Source organism: Macaca mulatta, chromosome 2 (assembly GCF_049350105.2).
Source record: "Macaca mulatta isolate MMU2019108-1 chromosome 2, T2T-MMU8v2.0, whole genome shotgun sequence".
Lineage (NCBI taxonomy): Eukaryota > Metazoa > Chordata > Mammalia > Primates > Cercopithecidae > Macaca > Macaca mulatta.
The window spans coordinates 159,025,516-159,044,644 of NC_133407.1; the positions used below are offsets into that span (position 1 = coordinate 159,025,516).

Here is a 19,129-nt window from a genome sequence, read left to right on the forward strand (position 1 = left end):
ATAGGTGCTAAAATACATACAAATTCTAGATCTAAAAAAAAAAAAAAGCCCATAAGGGGCTTATGATTTTAATTCATAAACCTGATTCTGACTTCATTTCTAATATTCTTTATTATCTATATTTTCTGAGGAGATTGTGCTGATGAGCCAATGTGAAGAGCCCATGCTTTTGACAAGTGTTTCTCATTACAAATAAATGCAATAGCATCTTGATGAAAATAGAAGACAAATGTTAAAACTTTTTTTTGTTTTTCTTGGCAAAGTAAGCTAATTAAAACACTTTAACACTCTGGCTAATTGACAGTATACCATGAATCAGCTTCATTTGCACTTGGGTGGCACGTTTAAACTTTCAAAGCCTGATCATATCTGCATAGGCTAACCCAGATTGCTGGAGTCCACACCAGAATGTATAAACTTGTGAAATCCAGACCAAAATACCTTCCAAACATTCTGACATTATCACCTGAAATACCAGCATGAAATTAACAACCACCCGAGGCTTTTTTTTTTTTTTTTTTTTTTTGAGATAGGGTCTCACTTTGTTGCCCAGGCTAGAGAGAGGTAGCATAATCACAGATCATTGTAGCTTCTACCTCCCGGGTTCAGATGATCCTTCCACCTCAGCCTCCCAAGTAGATGGGACCACGGGCATGCACCAACACACTCAGTTAATTTTTTTAAAACAATTTTTTTAATATGCAGGGATTGAGGGGAGGTGGGTGTCTCCTTATTTTGTCCAGGCTGGTGTCGAACTCCTGGGCTCAAGAGATCCTTCCACTTCGGCCTTTCAAAGTGTTGGGATTTACAGGTGCTAGCCACCGCACCTGGCCCTGAGGTTTCCTTGGCGTTTTTGGGTAAATGCTTTAGAATACTCTAAGGCACAAAATTGTTGCTTTCTTTCTAAAATCCTGGGCCTAAAGTGTTGTAATAATCATGTGATATTTTTACCTTTTCAAAGTCTTTTGTATATTTGGAGAAAGAAAAAAAAATTACTCTTTTCTTTGAACAAAGGTTTAATTAGGAAAAAAGAGACGACCATATAGTATCTTTAGTATAGTATATTTATAGGAATGCATAACATGTGAGATGTACATTTTGAAGTTTCATCCATAACTTATAACATTTACTGTAGCAGTAACAAGACAGCAGGTCATCACTTTACAACATTACACATGAGTGATTTTGACTTACAAATAAAATATTTACAACCTACCTTTACAAAACGACATTGTGTGCATACAAAATGAACAACAGCAGAAAAATTTAAAAATAATAAAACAACCAAAAACCCAGAAGATACACTTAAGGCAGACCAGCAAGACACTGAAATAATTAAGGCTGTGGAATTCTTCTGCACCTTGAAAATATAGAGCTATTTATCAATACTGTGGAGTGATTTTAAACCAATTGTTACAAGCCTGATGGAAGTATGTACTTATATGTATATGTGTGATGATCCCTATGGGGAAACCTGTCCACTTATGAATAAGGCCCTTTGTCTGAATGGCCAGTGAAGCCCACTCCAAATTTGCAAAAGACTTGGGGGGGCCGGGGTCACTCAAAACCAAGAGATGCCAATATGGTTTGCAAATTGACTATTAATAGTTCAAATATAAAGATAGTTATAAGTCCAGATAGAATAACCTAAATGATGGCCCCTTTATGTTTCACACTTTGTTAGTTTGGCTTTGTGGATGTCAAAAAACAGCAAATTAATTCCAGAATGAGTAGAATTCATCTCCACAAATTAGCCCTAATGGTTTTGAATGGCCCTAAATGGTTTTCCAATAGAAAAACTGACCCACCTGGGCTGTCTGCAAATGGATAGATTTCTGCATATGAGCAATAACATATACATACATATTATACACTATATACATGTACAGATGTACATATATCCGTATTTTCCAACAGTTTGCACTTTGATCACTACTGTTCTCTGAACAGGATCTCATTCTGAAGAGTATGTTTAGTTTTTTTCACAGTCTTCATATTTGTTCTAACTAATAGTTTTACTCACCTTCCCCATAGAGTAGGCTGAAGTTTGGCAGAAACAGAAGTAAAAGCACCAGGGTCAGAAAAATCAAACAGAGTGATGACGGATATGGCTTAAGTTAGTAAGAGAAGATGTATGTTTTGTTAACTTCAGATTCGTAGCCACAGTCTTTGAGGTCATAGTAACAGTCTCTGTAATACTCCAGAACATGGATTCAGTTCTTGATGGAAGTCAGGTATTGATGGAAACTCCTATGCTGGCCATCCCTGGGCCCACAAATTAGCTTGGTTAAACTAAGCCTCAGGGGTTGGCATTCCAATAATCATTATTTGCATTTCTTCTACCATGCTCCCTTTTCTCAGCTAACCCCACCATCTGAAATAGCAGTTATCTAACTAATCCGTTATCTTGATCATTTGAATAAAAACTAAATCTGAACACATTTTAGAATCTCACAGCAAAGGGGCACATTTCTCACAGAAAAATGCAATAGCCTGTGCATATTAATTTCAGGCTTATCATAATGTCCCTCAAAGATTAAAAGCTGTCTTTGAGTGATTGCTTTTCCTCTCCTCTAACTTCTTTATATTTATTGAAAATGAGGAAGAAATGTCTTTCATAGAAAATATGTTCTTACGATAATCTGTGTTCTACTACTGCTGCATAAATTTTTTATGTGAGTAAATTTCCTACTAAAAACATTTAGTGCTATAAACAAATTTCAGCCCTTTTTAACCCTTTAGAATTAATGAAACAACTGAGAGCCTTACTATTTTTAGAAAATAAACATTAACATAGTAGCTTTCCTTTTCTTGATGGAGCGTGTGTGAGCTCTATCGTCTCGAAGCCCACCCTGGGTTTAATCATTCATCCTCAAATCATCCCTAGGCTTTAAATAGTGAAGAAAAATCAAGGTGCAGTTTCATAAATAAATTCACTGAAAGGTCACATATTGCGTTTGTCTAACCCAGACTCCGTAGAGGTGCGACCCAGGAGAGAAAGGAAGAAGGTCTACATTCCTCAAAACTCATCCAGCACAATTTGTTGACCACACTGAATAAGGACATGGTGAGTTTGAACTTTGCCCTACTACGAAGACCTCTTACGTACCAAATTATTTCCTCCTCTATTAAATGCATGGGACAAAGTTTTAGTTAATGCAAAATTTAGTTTATATCATATTTGCTCCCTCGTATTCTCACAAATCTAAATTGCCATGCTCTTCCACAGAGGCAAGAAAAAAGTAACGCCTGACTCGTGGGCTCTAATCATGGAGGTTATGGGATAGCAAATATGCAACTCCTGAAAGACCTAACCACCTAAAAAAAGAAAAAAAAAAAAGATTCAAGGTTTGTTCTCCAAAAATGAACAGTCCAATTCATTTCTATGCATTTAATTTGCCTGTGCATTTAATTTGCCTCTTAGATTCCTGTGAGACTGTGAAAAATAAATTGTGATATGAGAAGATATTTTCTTCTCACTTCTGCCCTCCCAAGCTAAGAAAGTGGTTGTTGGGTTCTTCTCTGTCCATTTTTCCAGCGCGTAAAGCTTGAGAAGGAAGGTAGCAGTTGCTTTCGAGGCCTTTTTACTCTTTGCATCTGCCATAAGAAATACTGGAGAAAACGGCTTATGGACATAAGACTTCATCAGCTCTCTGAACCCTTTTCGGTAGACAAGCTCTTAAATGATCGAAATTATAGGCTAAGACCAAATAACATTTAGACGAAGAGCACCTGATACTTCTAACTGAAAGCAATTTACAGAATTTAATCTCATGAGTTTATAAATGGTATCTAAAGACGTGAATATTGAAAACCTGGAATGTTCAAAGTTACTATCAATAAAATTCTTAGCACTGGCAGTGTGTAGCACTTTAAAAAAAATCAAAGTGTTTTATAGATGTCCCAACCAAGGTTATTTCTCAACATTCCTGTAAGATTAATGTCCTCCCTCCTTCCCCATCCCCCAGCTCCCATTTTACCAATGGGGACATTTGGGGAAGAAAAAACAAAGACTTTCTGTAAGAAAAGATGAATCAGGAATAGCTGAGATTGAAACTCAAACATTCCTGGTCCCACCCCTATATTCAGATGTTTTCATTTACAAGATATTTTAAAGTAAAGAAAAAATGCTGCAATATCAGTAAATCTAAATGCAACGAACTTCTTTATCTCCCATCCTCCCCTCTGAAAGGCACTACTATTTATAAAGGCTTTGTGGACCACAAAGCAGGGAAGCTAGCTTTCTCCTCTGCTTCCTCTACTCCCCCTTACACTGTTTATGGCTGAGAGAGACCTGAAGGATATCTCCAACATTACCATTTTTTTCTTAAAAATTTTACTACATTCAGCTATAAGTGGATATATATCTATTTAATTGGAAACAAATGTAAAGATGTAGGAAATCATCATATTAATACTTCTTAAAAATTATTATGGGTTGTCCCTGATCTTTTCATCCTTTATCCCACCCTTACAAAACAAAACAAAAAGCTCAAAACCCTATGCAATGAATATAAGCCAAGCAAGAAACTTGTGACCTTGACCATTGTTTGTTTTTCCTATTTCAGCTAAAAGTTCACTCCCACTGTGAACTACCATCATTATGATAGAAGTGGACTATTTTCTCCTCTCTCCTCTCTTCTTTACTACCAAGTAATAAATCTCTCCACCAAAACAGGAACAAGAGTGGCCCCTGATCCTTCTTCCCTAACCACAGTTGCCCTCAGAACAACTTAAAGTACATTCCCCAGGCTCATCGTCTGGGATTCCTTGTTATTTCCAACTTGCTATGGAGAACTCTTGAACCAAGACTACTCTCTTATCTCTGTTGGGAGAGACCAGGAGCTTTGCAGACAGGGAGCCTCCCTGTTAGTTTCCCTCCATTATCAAACTATATAAAATATACCCCCTTTCTCTTGGGGCCTCTATTAAGTTCATTCTGGTCTAACGATTGTACCTTGGCTCCAGTTAACAAAATCATCCTACTTTTCCCAGGTCCCTCTTTTCCTGTCTTCTCACTTCCCAAATATGTGTACTTGGGGGAATTCCATGTAACCCCACATCTGGATCTGGATCCTCCCAACTCTGTTGTAAAAGCTGATACGAAAGCTTGAGGTCTAACATTCTGTCAACTGCCCCCATAACATAATTTCAACAATACCATCCTTGCCTCCCACCTGCCGTGGTCTGTTCACCATTGTCCTGGGCCCTGGCCTTCTCAAGAAGAAACTCAACTTGTTATAAAAACTCAGAATGGCTCAACAGGGGGATCTTGATTCAGGTCATCCACAGTGGACAGAACAGAACTTGCCAAGCTGGAATTTATGGATATTGGGTATCCTCAGAGCCTACAGTTTGACAAACACTATGGGCCAGGCTTTCCTCTCTCTTTTTTTTTTTTTTTTGAGACGGAGTTTTGCTCTTATTGCCCAGGCTAGAGTGCAGTGGCGCAATTTTGGCTCACGGCAACCTCCGCCTTCCGGTTTCAAGCGATTATCCTGCCTCAGCCTCCTAAGTCGCTGGGATTACAGGTGATTGCCACCACGCCCAGCTAACAGGCATGAGTCACCGTGCCCGGCTCAGGCTTTCCTCTTTTATGCTGTATACCATAATGAAGGCATGTTTACTGAAAGGGTTTTAGTAAACATGTTTACCAAAAGGATTATTAGTAAATATGTTTTAAATTTTTTAAACACAATGAAGACATGTTTACTAATTTTTTTTTACTAAATGTTTTAAATTTTAAAAAATTTTAGTAAACATGTTTAATGTATGTTTTAAATTTTTATGTATTGTATCATAGAGTATTTGCATATACATAAAGGTCCAAATGAAGACTATAGGGGTTAGTCAAGAGAGACCTCTGAGGGAGTGAGGCTTAATGACCCAGGGCCATTTGAAAACTAGGAAACAAATACAGTCGGAGTCGGTTTCCACATATTTGGTTAATCCCGAAAATACTAAGTGCTATCTAGTCTTATTGCTTATAATTTCCATTAGTTTATCAATCTGTAATCTTGGATGGGATGAGGTGGAGGGTGAATGAGGAAGTTGTCTTTGAAACCAATGGAAAAAAAATGATGATGATTTTTAATTTTACATTTCCACTGTGGGAATAATGCTTTTTATATGTAAAGTTCAGGCTTAGTTTCCACCATTTCTTTTTCATTTAGATAGGTTTGTAGTTCTATTCGTCCTTCATATATTCTCTTCTTGCACTTCTGTACTGTGTGATTTTAATTTTCTCCATCCCATTATAGGAGAGAAGCAACGCCATTAAACCTGATTTGAACAAACACTTGAGTTACATTTTTAAAATCTTACTTGCATAATAATATCTATTTTCAACACATATTCTAGAAAACTAAGGGTGGATCATGTACAAACACAAAAAACAAACTCCCTCCCTCCAAAACAAACAAACAACAATAAAGAAAGAAAACCCATGAAATGCCCAGGTTTAATTTTTTTTTCCACCAGAGTGAAAAAGAGCAGTTAATAATAATCTTTTATGGAGAATATACACCAGAAAGCAGGATTGGCCTCAAAGCACAATTAGTCCTTTTGGTTCAGAGAACTATCAGCGGCTGAGTGGTGACAGGTATTGCAATCTCAGTTACAACTTAATGCTCTGTTAGGGTGGTGTATCACGTTTTGTTCCATGGCTTTAAAAAGGACTTAGGACCAGGCCTTTAAAAGGCCTATATGGCTGCCTCCTTTTAGTAAGCACCCCTTAGCTTCAATAAGGAGTTAGAAATAAAGTCAGCCAACTTTCTGAAAGATGGTATTCTACAGCCGTAGAAGAAATCAGAAAGTGTTGGTACGTTGTTCATAGGAACTGTAGGAAAGGTTTTCATTTGCCCTTTTGTATGAACCTCTTATATTTGTTTGTTTATTTCAAACCTGGTGTAGACACAAAAATACCCCCGCAGCTCATAGTGTATTTGAACTTATTTCCTGGCGGGCTTTCTTGCCAGATTAACTCTGAGCTGCCAGTGAATTTGCGGGTAGCATTTCATATACAGAAAGAACCTATCTTAATCAAATAACCTGTGATTGACAGAAAAAATTATCTCATTCAAAAGGGCAATGTTGCTTTCTCTTAATGCACAGGTTCTGGTAAAAGATTTCTATACAAGATTTATAAAATGCTCTACAAAACTTGTCATCTAATTGTGCTTAGTCAAAACAATGTAATGCTTCGGTAAATAAATTACTGTCTTAACTGGAGCACTCAAAGTTACTTGTGTTTGATTTAATATATATCTCTGTCTATATTAGAAAACTCTGAAACCTGAATGGGATATATTATACTGTATGTGTATATCTATCCTATTAAGAAACTATATCTAAGTTATCTAAACCAGAATAGTTGATATACATGACATCTCCATTAAATAGAACTTTTTGCTTAAAATTTCAGCAAAGCCAGAGAACTTTTACACTCTTGTGAGCTTACGGTTTGCCCAGTTAACCACTCATTTTGGAAGATACAGTTAAAATTTCATAACAGCCAATATTGTTCTCATCTTTGTCCTTCTTCTGAACACTTCTGTGACTCTTTGCCTCTTTATTTCTTCAGAATGACCTTCTGGAAAGCCCCTGGATTTAGGGTGACTTTTACTGCTGCTCAGACCCTGAATAACCACTGATGAGGTTTAAGAGGTACATCTCTCAATTCAGAGAACTGCACGGAGTGAAATGATGAACAGAATTATTTACAATCACATTCAGTCTTGCTTTGGTTCACACTGCACTTCTATGTGAAACCATAGGGGCTGGGAGATGGCTACGTCCCTTGGTTCACCCGGTTGACAATGTAGCTCTTGACATTGGGAATAGGCCGCACATCATTCTGGTGTTTGCGGCGTTCTATGAAGCATGCTAGGCGGGAGGTGTCCAGGGGGATCTTAGAGTAGCTGCCATTATGGGGCTGCAGCCATGGATGCTGTAAGCATGTGGCTGCCGTGGGCCGCCTCCGAAAGTCCTCCTGTAAGATCACATTGATGAAATCTCTGGCAGCGTTGCTCACACCACAGAAGTATTCATGGGGGAAGCTGAAATCCACCCTGCATACATTGATACATGTCTCCTCTTTGCTCTCATCCAAGAAGGGGGAGACCCCACTCAGCATGACATATGTCAGAACCCCGATGCTCCAGATGTCTGTCCCCAGGGAGACGGGGATGCCTTGGATGACTTCTGGGGCAGCAAACTCAGGGTTCCCCAGCAGGTGGTGAATGTGGAAGTGACCCGAAATCTGGACAGCATCCTCCAAGTCGATGAGCTTCACTCGAGGCACTGGAATCCGTAGGTCAATGAGCAGGTTTTCAGGCTGCGGAGATCCAAGGAGGAAGGGAGAAAAGAAGGGAAGTTCAGGCCTCTATTTTGACTACTCAAAAGACCTCATTAATTCAAACACAATTATGCTATTCTTTGATAAAGCCTATGGTGTATGGAAAATTCCCTATGCACTATGGAAACTGCATAGGAGACTTCAAAGTATCATTCTGAGCTTACTACACTTTGAGTTTGGGTTGTAATTCAGAGAAGTAGTTTGACATTGAAAATCATGTCTTCTTAACTACATTGCTTCTGCATTGAGTCAAGGAAATAATAAATTACTCATTTTGGTGAACAGGGGCTTCTTTTTGAGCAGCATGGAAGAAAACGTGACATTTGTTGGCTTACTTCTATGAAGTTAGATTAGGTAGGTAGAACTTCCCTACTTTCTCTCACACCAGATGTCATTGTGGCTCTGGTATATTCTCATTAATTCATGGATGATATACTTAAATTGTATGACAACCCAGATTCTCTTTAATAGTCATAATGGGATGGGCGTGGTGGCTCACATCTGTAATCCCAGCACTTTGGGAGGCCAAGGCGGGCGGATCACTTGAGGTCAGGAGATCAAGACCAGCCTGGCCAACATGATGAAACCCCATCTCTACTAAAAATACAAAAATTAGCCGGGTGTGGTGGCAGGCACCTGTAATCCCAGCTACTCGGGAGGCTAAGGCAGAAGAATTGCTTGTACCCAGGAGGCAGAGGTTGCAGTGAGCCGAGATTGCACCACTGCACTCCAGCCTCGGCAACAGAGTTGTCTCAAAAAAAAAAAAAAAAAAGTCATAATATTCTACTCTAAGTAAATAAAATGAATTTGAATTTATATTCCTTATGAGTAATGACTGTAAGTTGGACTTGGCCATTTAAGGTATTCCCTGCAAAGTTGACACTTCTTATTACCTTTATGTCCAAATGTGCAACCCTGCAGTTGTGAAGGTACTGCAGAGCCTCCATGATGTCTCGAATATAGAAAGCTACTTTTTCCTCCATCAGTTCATCATGATTCATAAGGTAGTCTAAGAGGCGGCCATCATCCATCCTGAAAGTAGGCAGGGAAAGGCAAAGGAAATATGTTTGATATGAAGAAATAGAAAAATAACACATATACAAATCAGTAAGAGCTCTAAGCTCTCTCATACTTCTTGTTATACATGAAGACTAAATGTGCAACACATGCATATTTAGTTAGAGCCTAAAGTTATTGTAATATTCAGAACTAAAATAAATATATTTACAAATATGGTGTACTGCAGGGAAGAAATATGAATGACCTTGTTTAGGAAACATTCTCCTTCATTAACTCTAAAAATTGCTCACAACAAAATGTTGTGACGACCATTTAAGAGGTTCGATTGCTAAGTAAAGAAAGCCTTCACCAAGAGGGACTTCAGCAATATTCTGATTAACCGTAGCCTAGGGGCTGCAAGCAACCCCACGTGTGTTTTGCAAAGTACTTCTTAATTTTATTTTATATTGATTTTAGAAATGAAGTCTCACTGTGTCACCCAGGCTGGAATGCTGTGGCACAATCATAGCTCACTGCAGCCTCGAACTCCTGGGCTCAAGTGATCCTCTTGCTTCAGCCTCTCACATAGCTGGGATTTCTGGAGGACGCCACTGCGTCTAGCCAAACTACTTTCATTTGTCAGTTTTTAGTTGGGGAAAACAGAAAGTAGGCAAAGTTTGTTCTTTGCATTATTGATTCTTTGCCCCACTCCCACCCTGCCACCTTTTTTTTGTTGTTGTTATTTGTTTGTTTTGTTTTTGAGACAGTCTTTCGCCCAGGCTGGAGTGTAGTGGCATGATCGCGGCTCACTGCAACCTCCGCCTCCCAGGTTCAAGCGATTCTGGTGTCTCAGCTCCCCAAGTAGCTGGGATTACAGGTGTGTGCCATCTCACCCAGCTAATTTTTGTATTTTTAGTAGAGACAGAGTTTTGCCATGTTGGCCAGGCTGGTCAGTAACTTCTGGTCTCAAGTGATCCACCCGCCTGGGCCTCCCAAAGTGCTGGGATTACCGGCATGAGCCACCGTGCCCGGCTCTTGATCCCTTTTTGAATCCTTTGCCTTCTGGGCAACTTTTCCAACCTTGAGAACTGTGATTGAGAACATGGTATATGGAGCCATCCAGACCCAGATTCGAATCCTGGTTCTGCTACCTACCTGCTGAAGGCTGGGAGCAAGTCATTTGAACTCTGTGTTTTGGTTTCACCAAAGTGAACCATCTTTAAAGTGGGAATAAGAACAGCAACAAAATAATAACAATTATTATTCATTATATTAATCTAATATAATGAATTAATATTATCTTATAATATAGTGGGTGAATATTACTATTCACCTATTTCATTATGAGGATTGTGCAAGGATGGAATGAGATGATGAAGCATTTAAGCGTAATTGGTAGCGTAGGTAAGTGCTAAATAGATGGTAGCTATTCTCAGCCACCCTTTGTCCTCTTACAGCAAGGAGTTACCAAATGTATTGAGTTGTTAAAGGCACATCCCCAGGAAACCCCCATGCAGAGGAGCCTAATCCAGGGTCAGAAATGACTTTCAGTTACAGCTGAAATCACCCTGGCCAAGTTTTCCTCTTCCCCTCTAGCTTGCTTCTTCTCACTGGTGTCTTCTACTTCCCCTAACAGGAGCAAAGGCTAGAACCCATGCAAGCCTCTTTTGCTTTCCTCTGACCCTGCTAGGGGTGAGGTAAGAGTGATCAGAGTAGATGGAGTAGGATTTGGCTTGTTAAGTATATTCCCCTGAACTTCTTGGGGTCATTAAGGGAGCAATTAACAGCAGCACTGCTCCAAGTGAGAGAGTCTTAGCCACCAAGTTCACCTTTAGAGTTTTTGGGTAAGGCAGATGCCCACATCCCACCCCAGAATAGGGAATCTAAATCTCAGTTGCCTGGTAAAGAAAAGCTCTCCCAGCAATTCTGGTGACCACCTAAGGGGAGGCCACTGTCACATAATTGGCAGCATAAGTATGTGCCACATAAGCATAACAGGATAATGAGATCCAGCACAGGGATTAGCTCAGGCACTGCCTCTCCACAAACTTCCCCTGAACTTCAAGTTCAACCAAGCACCTACGTTCTCACAGCAACCTTCTCCAGTGCATGCATGTCTTTCTTAGTATTTACCATGTTATATTAAAATCATCCATCCATCTATCTATTGGTCTTCCTCATTAGACATGTAACTCCTTGAGGGCAAAAGCTACATCTTTTCCCCCTGTTTTTTTTTTTTGTTTGTTTGTTTGTTTTTTGAGACGGAGTCTCACTCTGTGGCCCAGGCTGGAGTGTGGTGGTGTGATCTTGGCTCACTGCAACCCCCACCTCCTGGGTTCAAGCGATTCTCCTGCCTCAGCCTCTCGAGTAGCTGGGATTACAGGTGTGCGCCACCACGCCCAACTAATTTTTGTAGTTTTAGTAGAGATGGGGTTTCACCATGTTGGCGAGGCTGGTCTCGAACTTCTGACCTCAAGTGATCCGCCCACCTCGGCCTCTCAACGTGCTAGGATTACAGGCATGAGCCATCGTGCCCAGCCCTTTCCCCCCTATAAACTCTACCTCTGCCTCCTCTAAACTACCCTTATAACTATACCTTTGTTCCCCCAGCCCTGGCCCTGGTCTGGATGGTGGTTGGTGCATAGTGAGTGCTCAGTAAATATTTGCTAAACTAGTTCAACCCACTATTCATCCAACTTAATCCCTGCAACATCTCTGGGATGTTGGAGGAATTTCAGTCTTCACAGATGAGAACCCGGGGCCCTGGCAAACTAAGTATTCTGCTTCAAATCACAGAGCTGGGACGTGAGCCCAGATTCCTCATTCCAAGAGCAGCTTCTTTCCATTGCACTGCAGTCGCCCACTATCAGCACCTTCCCTTAAAACAGTAGTTGGCAAGTCTGAAGGGGCAGAAGTTCTGGGTCAGCTGAATTCAACCTGGTACATAGTGACAATACCTTTCATTGGAACTCAAGCACAGATGCTGTCATCTGTGGACAAGTATAGTTCACTAGCAATAGAATATGCCTTTTGAGTTAGGAGGTTCCCTACAGACAGGTCAGGCTCTGAAAAAGACTGTTAAGTCTAAAGTGACAAACTGCCAACTACTTAACCACATACAGTTTAAGTTTCACAAAAGGATTACAGATGCTAGCAGCACTGCTTTTGTCCCCTCTTTTTTCCAGCTGATTTTAAAAATAGCCAAACTTGCTTGCATTTTTGCTTTCTTATTTTATCATAAATAAATTCGTGGCAAGTTACTCACTGAAAGATCCCGTACACACACGCCTAGACTAACAATCACGCAACAGCCGGACTAACATGGTAGTTGAAAAGCTGAAAATGCAGGCACTTCTTTACTGAAAACGGGTTCTTGTGGAGCCATACACAGCAATGGTCTTTGGCAGAAATGTCTGTCTCCTGTCTAGGCCAAGGGCCTCATTAGCACCAATCTGATCACATTTCTGTTACTTGTATCACTTCTGAAAAGACTCTGTTCTCTTTCATCTCTGTGATCTTTATCTAAACCACAGAGCATACTGTTTCTTCTTAGTCTGGGGTAGTGGTGGGGAGAATGGGACATTATTGCTTTATTAAATCTATTCTAGGGGTATATGGTTGCCTAAGTCCCTAGAAAATCTGGAATGAGTGGAATGTTTTGAAGGTAAGGCTCTCCCCTAGAAGGAATTTCTTGGGTGGTAGACTGGAGATGCTATGGTGGTGAACTGACACACAGAGCCCTCTCTTTCAACTCCACCCTGTCAATCAGCCTACTGTTGACAAGCTCTTCCCAAACTCATGCCCAGCCCAAGAGTCCATAATAGAAAGAAAATAAACATGGAAGGGAGAGGGATATGGGTTCAAGTCCCAGCTTCTCTATTCCTAGTCTTAAGGAGCTAGTTCTAAGGACTTCCCTTATCCCTATTATGATGTTTTAATCTTTGAAATGGAAATGACATTGATTATAAAATGGGGGAGAGAGTGCATGTTATATGCAGCACTTTGCAAATGATAGGACCTTGTATAAAACGTAACTGTCTTTTCCATTAATTGTGGGCAAGAGCTAACCCAAATGGATGGGGGCGACTTTAGACAGACGGCATCTGTACTTACAGTTCCAAGATCAGGATGTAGGACGTGGGGGACTCATAGGTGTCATGGAGAGTGATGTACTGAGGGTGCTGTAGGTGCTGAAGCAGGGCAGCCTCGTGGGCAGCCTGTTCTTTCTTCTTCATTTTTTTACTAACAAATTTCACAGCCACATCTTTGCGGGTAGCTTTGTGAATGCATTTCTTTACTATAGAGAAACGGCCTCTGGAAAAGCAAAAGGGAAAGTTTACCAACATTCATCAATTAACTAGATATATTTTATTCATGGATAAGTAAAGTTTTGTGTGAAGTGGTCAGTTAGATTTTATTAGGAATCCTACTCTCCTATATTTTTAATTATAATGTTATTCAGAAAATCCATTTTCCTTCTTTAGCATTTTAGGTTTTTTTGAGATGTCAAAAACTAATATATTATATAATATAATTATATTATACATTATATTTTTATATATAATATAAAGCTTTTTTTTTTTTTTTTTTTTTTTTTTTTTTTTGAGACAGGGTCTTGCTCTGTTATCCAGGCTAGAGAGCAGTGATGTGATCATGGCTCACTGCAGCCTCAACTTTCCAGGCTCAAGCCTCTTGCCTCAGCCTCCCAAAGCCCTGGGATTACAGGTGTGAGCCACTATGCCTGGCCTAACTAATATAATTTTTTTAACCAATATTTTTCTCTGCCATTTTGACCATCAATGGCAATTCAGTTTTCTTTTCTAGGCAGAATACATATTTCTGTGAAATACAACAATAGAAACAGCAATAATGTTAAAGAAGGAGGAATTCTACTCAATGATAATTTTTAAAACATTTTTATTGTTTTTTTCTCCTTCTCATACATACCAATTCTACTTCCTTCAAGGTCTAGCACAAATGCTACCTCTTTATGGGGCCATGACATGATGAAAAGGCCAGACTGTAGAGCCACTGCAAATTGGAATTTTTTTTTTTTAAATTTCAACAGGTTTTTGGGCAACAGGTGGTGTTTGGTTACATGAATATGTTCTTTAATGGTGATTTCTGAGATTCTGGTGCACCCATCACCCAAGCAGTGTACACTGTACCCAGTGTGTAGTCTTTTATTTCTCACCACCGTCTCACCCTTTCCCCCGAGTCCCCAAAGTCCATTGTATCATTCTTACGCCTTTGTGTCCTCATAGCTTAGCTCTCATTAAAAACATTTTTAAAGAGTCCCTTGTTTCATTTTATTTTATATTTGTTATCTTTTTATTATGAAAACTTTCTAATATACACAAAAGTGAAGAAAATAGCAAAATAGATCTCCTATGCAGCCAACTTCAATAATCATGAACCTTTTAATCAATTTTGTTTCATCTATCTCTTTTCTATACGCTGCTTTTTTTTTCCCCTGGAGTATTTTAAGCAAATCCAGATATAATGTCATTTCATTCATAAATACTTCAGTTTACATCCCTATTGACAAGAACACTTAGAAATATATAACCACTCTGCCATTATTACATCTGACAAAATTACCAACTCCTGAAATAGAATGGTTCCCAGATACAGCTGTTGCCCTGTGGAAGGTGGCAAGAGAGCTCTGTAGGGGCACAGGTCAGCAATGGGGCAGATGAAGGGAGGGTCAGCAAGGTGATAAGGCAGCACCATCCAAGCCCTGCCCATGAGGTGTCCTAACCCACGAGCAGAGGAGTGAACAGTCTGAAGACCAGCCCATTCCTCCAACAGAAATGGGTGTGTCGTGGCCACCATGAAGATCATCTAACTGCCTCCTTGACCTGGCTCTGTGCTCAAAAGGCAACTTTTTAATAATACTTTTTTTTCCCATCACATATTTGCATAAAATAAAATAATGTGCTAATAAGGCCAGGTGCAATGGCTCGTGCTTGTCATCCCAGTGCTTTGGGAAGCTGAGACAGGAGGATTGCTTGAGCCCAGGAGTTTGAGACCAGCCTGGACAACATAGTGAGACCCTTTCTCTTTAAAAAAAATTGTTTTTTAAAAATAATGTACTAATTAGTAAAACAAGTCTTAGACAAGTATTTATTGAACATACATTATTTACCAAATATCATTCTTGGCACAGTAAGCAAATATTTGGTCAAAATGGCAGTTTTGTGTCACATTACAAATTAATAAATTGCCATTCTGGTTTTCAACAGTGCTCTCTTTGTGAGTTTGATTATCATAAGTTACTTCTCGCAGAGGAGTGAAATGGAACAATGAAAACAATTGAATGTTGAGGATAGCTCTCCTGAATTTAGTGGCCACATCAAGGTACTGCTAGCTTCATTTTTAGAAAAAGGTTTGTAGTTGTTAAAGTTATGCAGCCCCATGGTTAAAAAAGTCAATTATCTTTACAGATTTGTTATTAAAAAAAAATGCATCCCCATTTTTCCTTCCCTGGAGTCTTGCTCTGTCACCCAGGCTTGAGTGCGGTAGCATGATCTTGGCTCACTGCAATCTCTGCCTCCCAAGCTCAAGTGATCCTCCAACCTCAGCCTCCCAAGTAGCTGGGATTACAGGCATGCACCACCATACCTGTCTAATTTTTTGTATTTTTTTTGTAGAGATGGGATTTAGCCATGTTGCCCAGGCTGGTCTTGAATTCCTGAGCTCAAAGCGATCCATCCACCTTGGCCCCTCAAAGTGCTGGAATTAGGCATGAGACACCGTGCCTGGCCTGCGAGGCAGTTTAATACATCAATTTAATATAGTTTAGCAGATTATTGAAATATTTACTTATATGACTCTCAATCGTATGCTTTGAGTGGCTACTTCTTCATTTTTCAGTTTTAATTATTTCTGTTGACATCCCACTATGGAAGATGAGATTTTAGCCTCCTTCCTCTGTCCCTGCCACATAACTGCTATCCCCATCCACTGTCCTCCCAATAAAATTATAATCAATATTCAGTGTCTACATTACTACACTATGTCTATGCTATTCACAGTTGAGCCTCTAGTAAACTATGAATACTTTTCCTTTTTCCGACAGAATGCAATCTTCAATCATTTCCGACAAAGAGTGCATGGGAAATAAATTGTTTCAGACTTGCATATCTGAAAATTTGTACTTATTCTACTTTTATACTTGATTGTGAGTTTAGCCGAGTATAATCCAGTTGGAAAATTTTTCAATCACAATTTTGAAGGAATTATTCTGTTGCCTTCCAACTTCTATTGTTATTGGTAATGTTAACTGTTAATGTCTAAAGCATTATGATTCCTAATCCTTCATGACCCCTTTTCTTCATGGAGAATTTGTAGGCTCTTCTTTCTTCCTAAGTGTTGAGAAATTTCACAATTATGTGCTGCAGTATGATCTATTTTCATCCATTAGGTTGGGCACTCAGGTGCTCTCTCAATTAGCAAACTAATGTCTTTTCATTCTGGGAATATTTTATTTTTTAGAAATAATTCCTTCTTCTCTGTATAATTTGTTCTATTCTCTCTTTCTGGAATTTCTGTTTTTCAAATTGGACCTTCTAGTCTAGTCCTCTAATTCTTCTTTTCCTATTCTATTTCCCTTTTTTTTTTCCAGTTACTCAGATTTCTGGGAAATTTCCTCAACACTGTCATCCCACACTTCTATTAAGGTTTTCAGGCCAGTTGCAGTGGCTCACGCCTGTAATCCCAGCACCTTGGGAGGCCAAGGTGGGTGGATCACTTGAGGTCAGGAGTTCAAGACCAGCCTGGACAACATGGTGAAACCCCATTTCTACTAAACATACAAAAATTAGCCAGGCATGGTGGTGCGTGCCTGTAATCCCAGCTACTTGGAAGACCGAGGCACAAAAATCACTTGAACTTGGGAGGCAGAGGCTGCACTGAGCTGAGATTGTGCTACTGCACTCCAGCCTGGGTGAAAGAGCACGGCTCTGTCTTAAAAAAAAAAAAAAAAGGTTGTTTGTTGTTTTTTTGTTTTTTGTAGAATTATGCTCTTGTTTTATAATTTCTTTTTTTTTTTTTTTTTTTGAGACGGAGCCTCGCTCTGTCGCCCAGGCTGGAGTGCAGGGGCCAGATCTCGGCTCACTGCAAGCTCTGCCTCCCGGGTTTATGCCATTCTCCTGCCTCAGCCTCCCGTTGTTTTATAATTTCAATATTATCCTTTATCTAAGGATACTAATGAGAGTTTTTGGAAGTCTTTTGCTATATAGTGTGTTTACTTTCTTCTACTTTTGTTTTGATTTCTGTCTTTAATGTTAAAGATTTTCCTCAACTGTTCAGAAATTCTAAGTAGTTAAATTCATTTCACCTGGAGGATATTTTTTGCTAGATTTAGAATTATTGGTGGCTAGCTCTTTTCTTTCAGCATTTTAAAGATGTTGGTTCTGTTGTCTTCTTGCCTCCATGGATTCTGATGAGAAATCTGCTGTCATTTGAGTCACTGTTCTACCTGAATGTAATATGTTGTTTTTTTCTCTTGTTTCTTTCAAGATTTTTTTTCATATATTTGTTTTCGGCAGTTTGATTATAATGTGTTCTGGGCATGGTTTTTGTTTGTTTTTTATTTAGGTCACTAAGCTTCTTTAAAAATTTGTGTCTTTTGCCAAATTTGGGACATTTCTAGTCGCTATTTTTTCAAAAATTTTTTCTGCACAAATCACTTTTTTCTTTCCTTCAGGAGTTCTAATGACATGAATGTCAGACCCTTTGATATTTTTCCATAGGACCCTGGGATTATGTCTAATATTTGTAAAACATTTTTTCTCTCTATTCTTCATGTTGGATAATTTATATTTCTTCCTCTTCAATTTCACCAACTCCTCCATCAGCTTTGTTCTGTTATTGAATCCATGCTGTAAATTTTAAAATGTTAGATATTCTATTTTTTGTTATGCAATTTTCATTTAAAAATAATTTCTATTTCTCTGCCAATAACTTCTATCTTTCCATTCATTTCAAGAGTGTTCACCTTTACCTTACAGAAGATGGTTGTAATTGCTACTTTAAAGTCTTTGTGTGATAGTTCCAATATTTGGATCATCTCAGAGCTGGCATCTGTTGATTGTTTTCTTCCCAAGAATTTTTTAAGATTTTTTCTGCTTTTTGTAATGTTGAGCAATTTTAGATTGTATCCTGAACATTTTGAATGTTATGTTGTGAGACTCTGATTCTGTTAAAATCCTTTGGAGAAGGTTGATTTTTGGTTTATTTGTATGTTTTGGTCAATAATCAGCTTGGTTAGGTTCAGGCTGCAAGTTCCGTCTCACCTTCTGTGGGAGGTGGTTCTATTGTCAGTTCAGCTTTCAAAGTGTTTACTATGCTTTTAGGTCTGCCTCTTGTGAGCACCACACAAAGAGTAGTCTGAAGCTAAACAGTCACTGCGCAGTGGTTTACATCATAGTCCAGTTCTCAGAGCCTTGCTATATTTCTTTGAATGTGCCTTACACATGCACAGCCGGAAGGTGGCCCAGGATTTGAGTCATTTCATAGAGAACTAGGAGATCTTCTTTTGCTTTTTCCTGAGATTCCCCCGCATTCTTTATCTCCTAAGTGCCCCTTTTTGAAGTTGTCTGGCCAGAAAGATGGGATTCCCTCAGAGGTTTAGCTTCCTGCACTGTCATGCAGTTTCACATGACTGCCCTTGGGGTGAAGGAGTGACAGTAAGGAGACAGAAAAAAACAAACAAAGCATGAATTATTCTGTTCTCTCCACTCAAAGGGTTCCCCTTTCTTTGTCCTTTGG

At 39.2% G+C, this 19,129-nt stretch overlaps 1 protein-coding gene across 8 annotated transcripts in view; it reads right to left on the bottom strand.

Annotated features, from left to right (window-relative positions):
* Positions 1-6,442: 6,442 nt before the first annotated feature.
* Positions 6,443-19,129, bottom strand: part of KALRN (kalirin RhoGEF kinase) — a 693,044-nt gene continuing 680,357 nt past the window's right edge. For all 8 annotated transcript variants that reach the window (XR_013414358.1, XM_015130033.3, XM_028844557.2 and 5 more), the window contains 3 exons: positions 13,469-13,669; positions 9,250-9,388; positions 6,443-8,335 (listed from right to left, as the gene is read on the bottom strand). Coding sequence is in view for 7 of the 8 variants with exons in the window: in XM_015130033.3 (XP_014985519.1) it covers positions 7,790-8,335; positions 9,250-9,388; positions 13,469-13,669 (886 nt within the window). In the remaining variant the exon portion in view is untranslated. The remainder of the gene's footprint in view (positions 8,336-9,249; positions 9,389-13,468; positions 13,670-19,129) is intronic.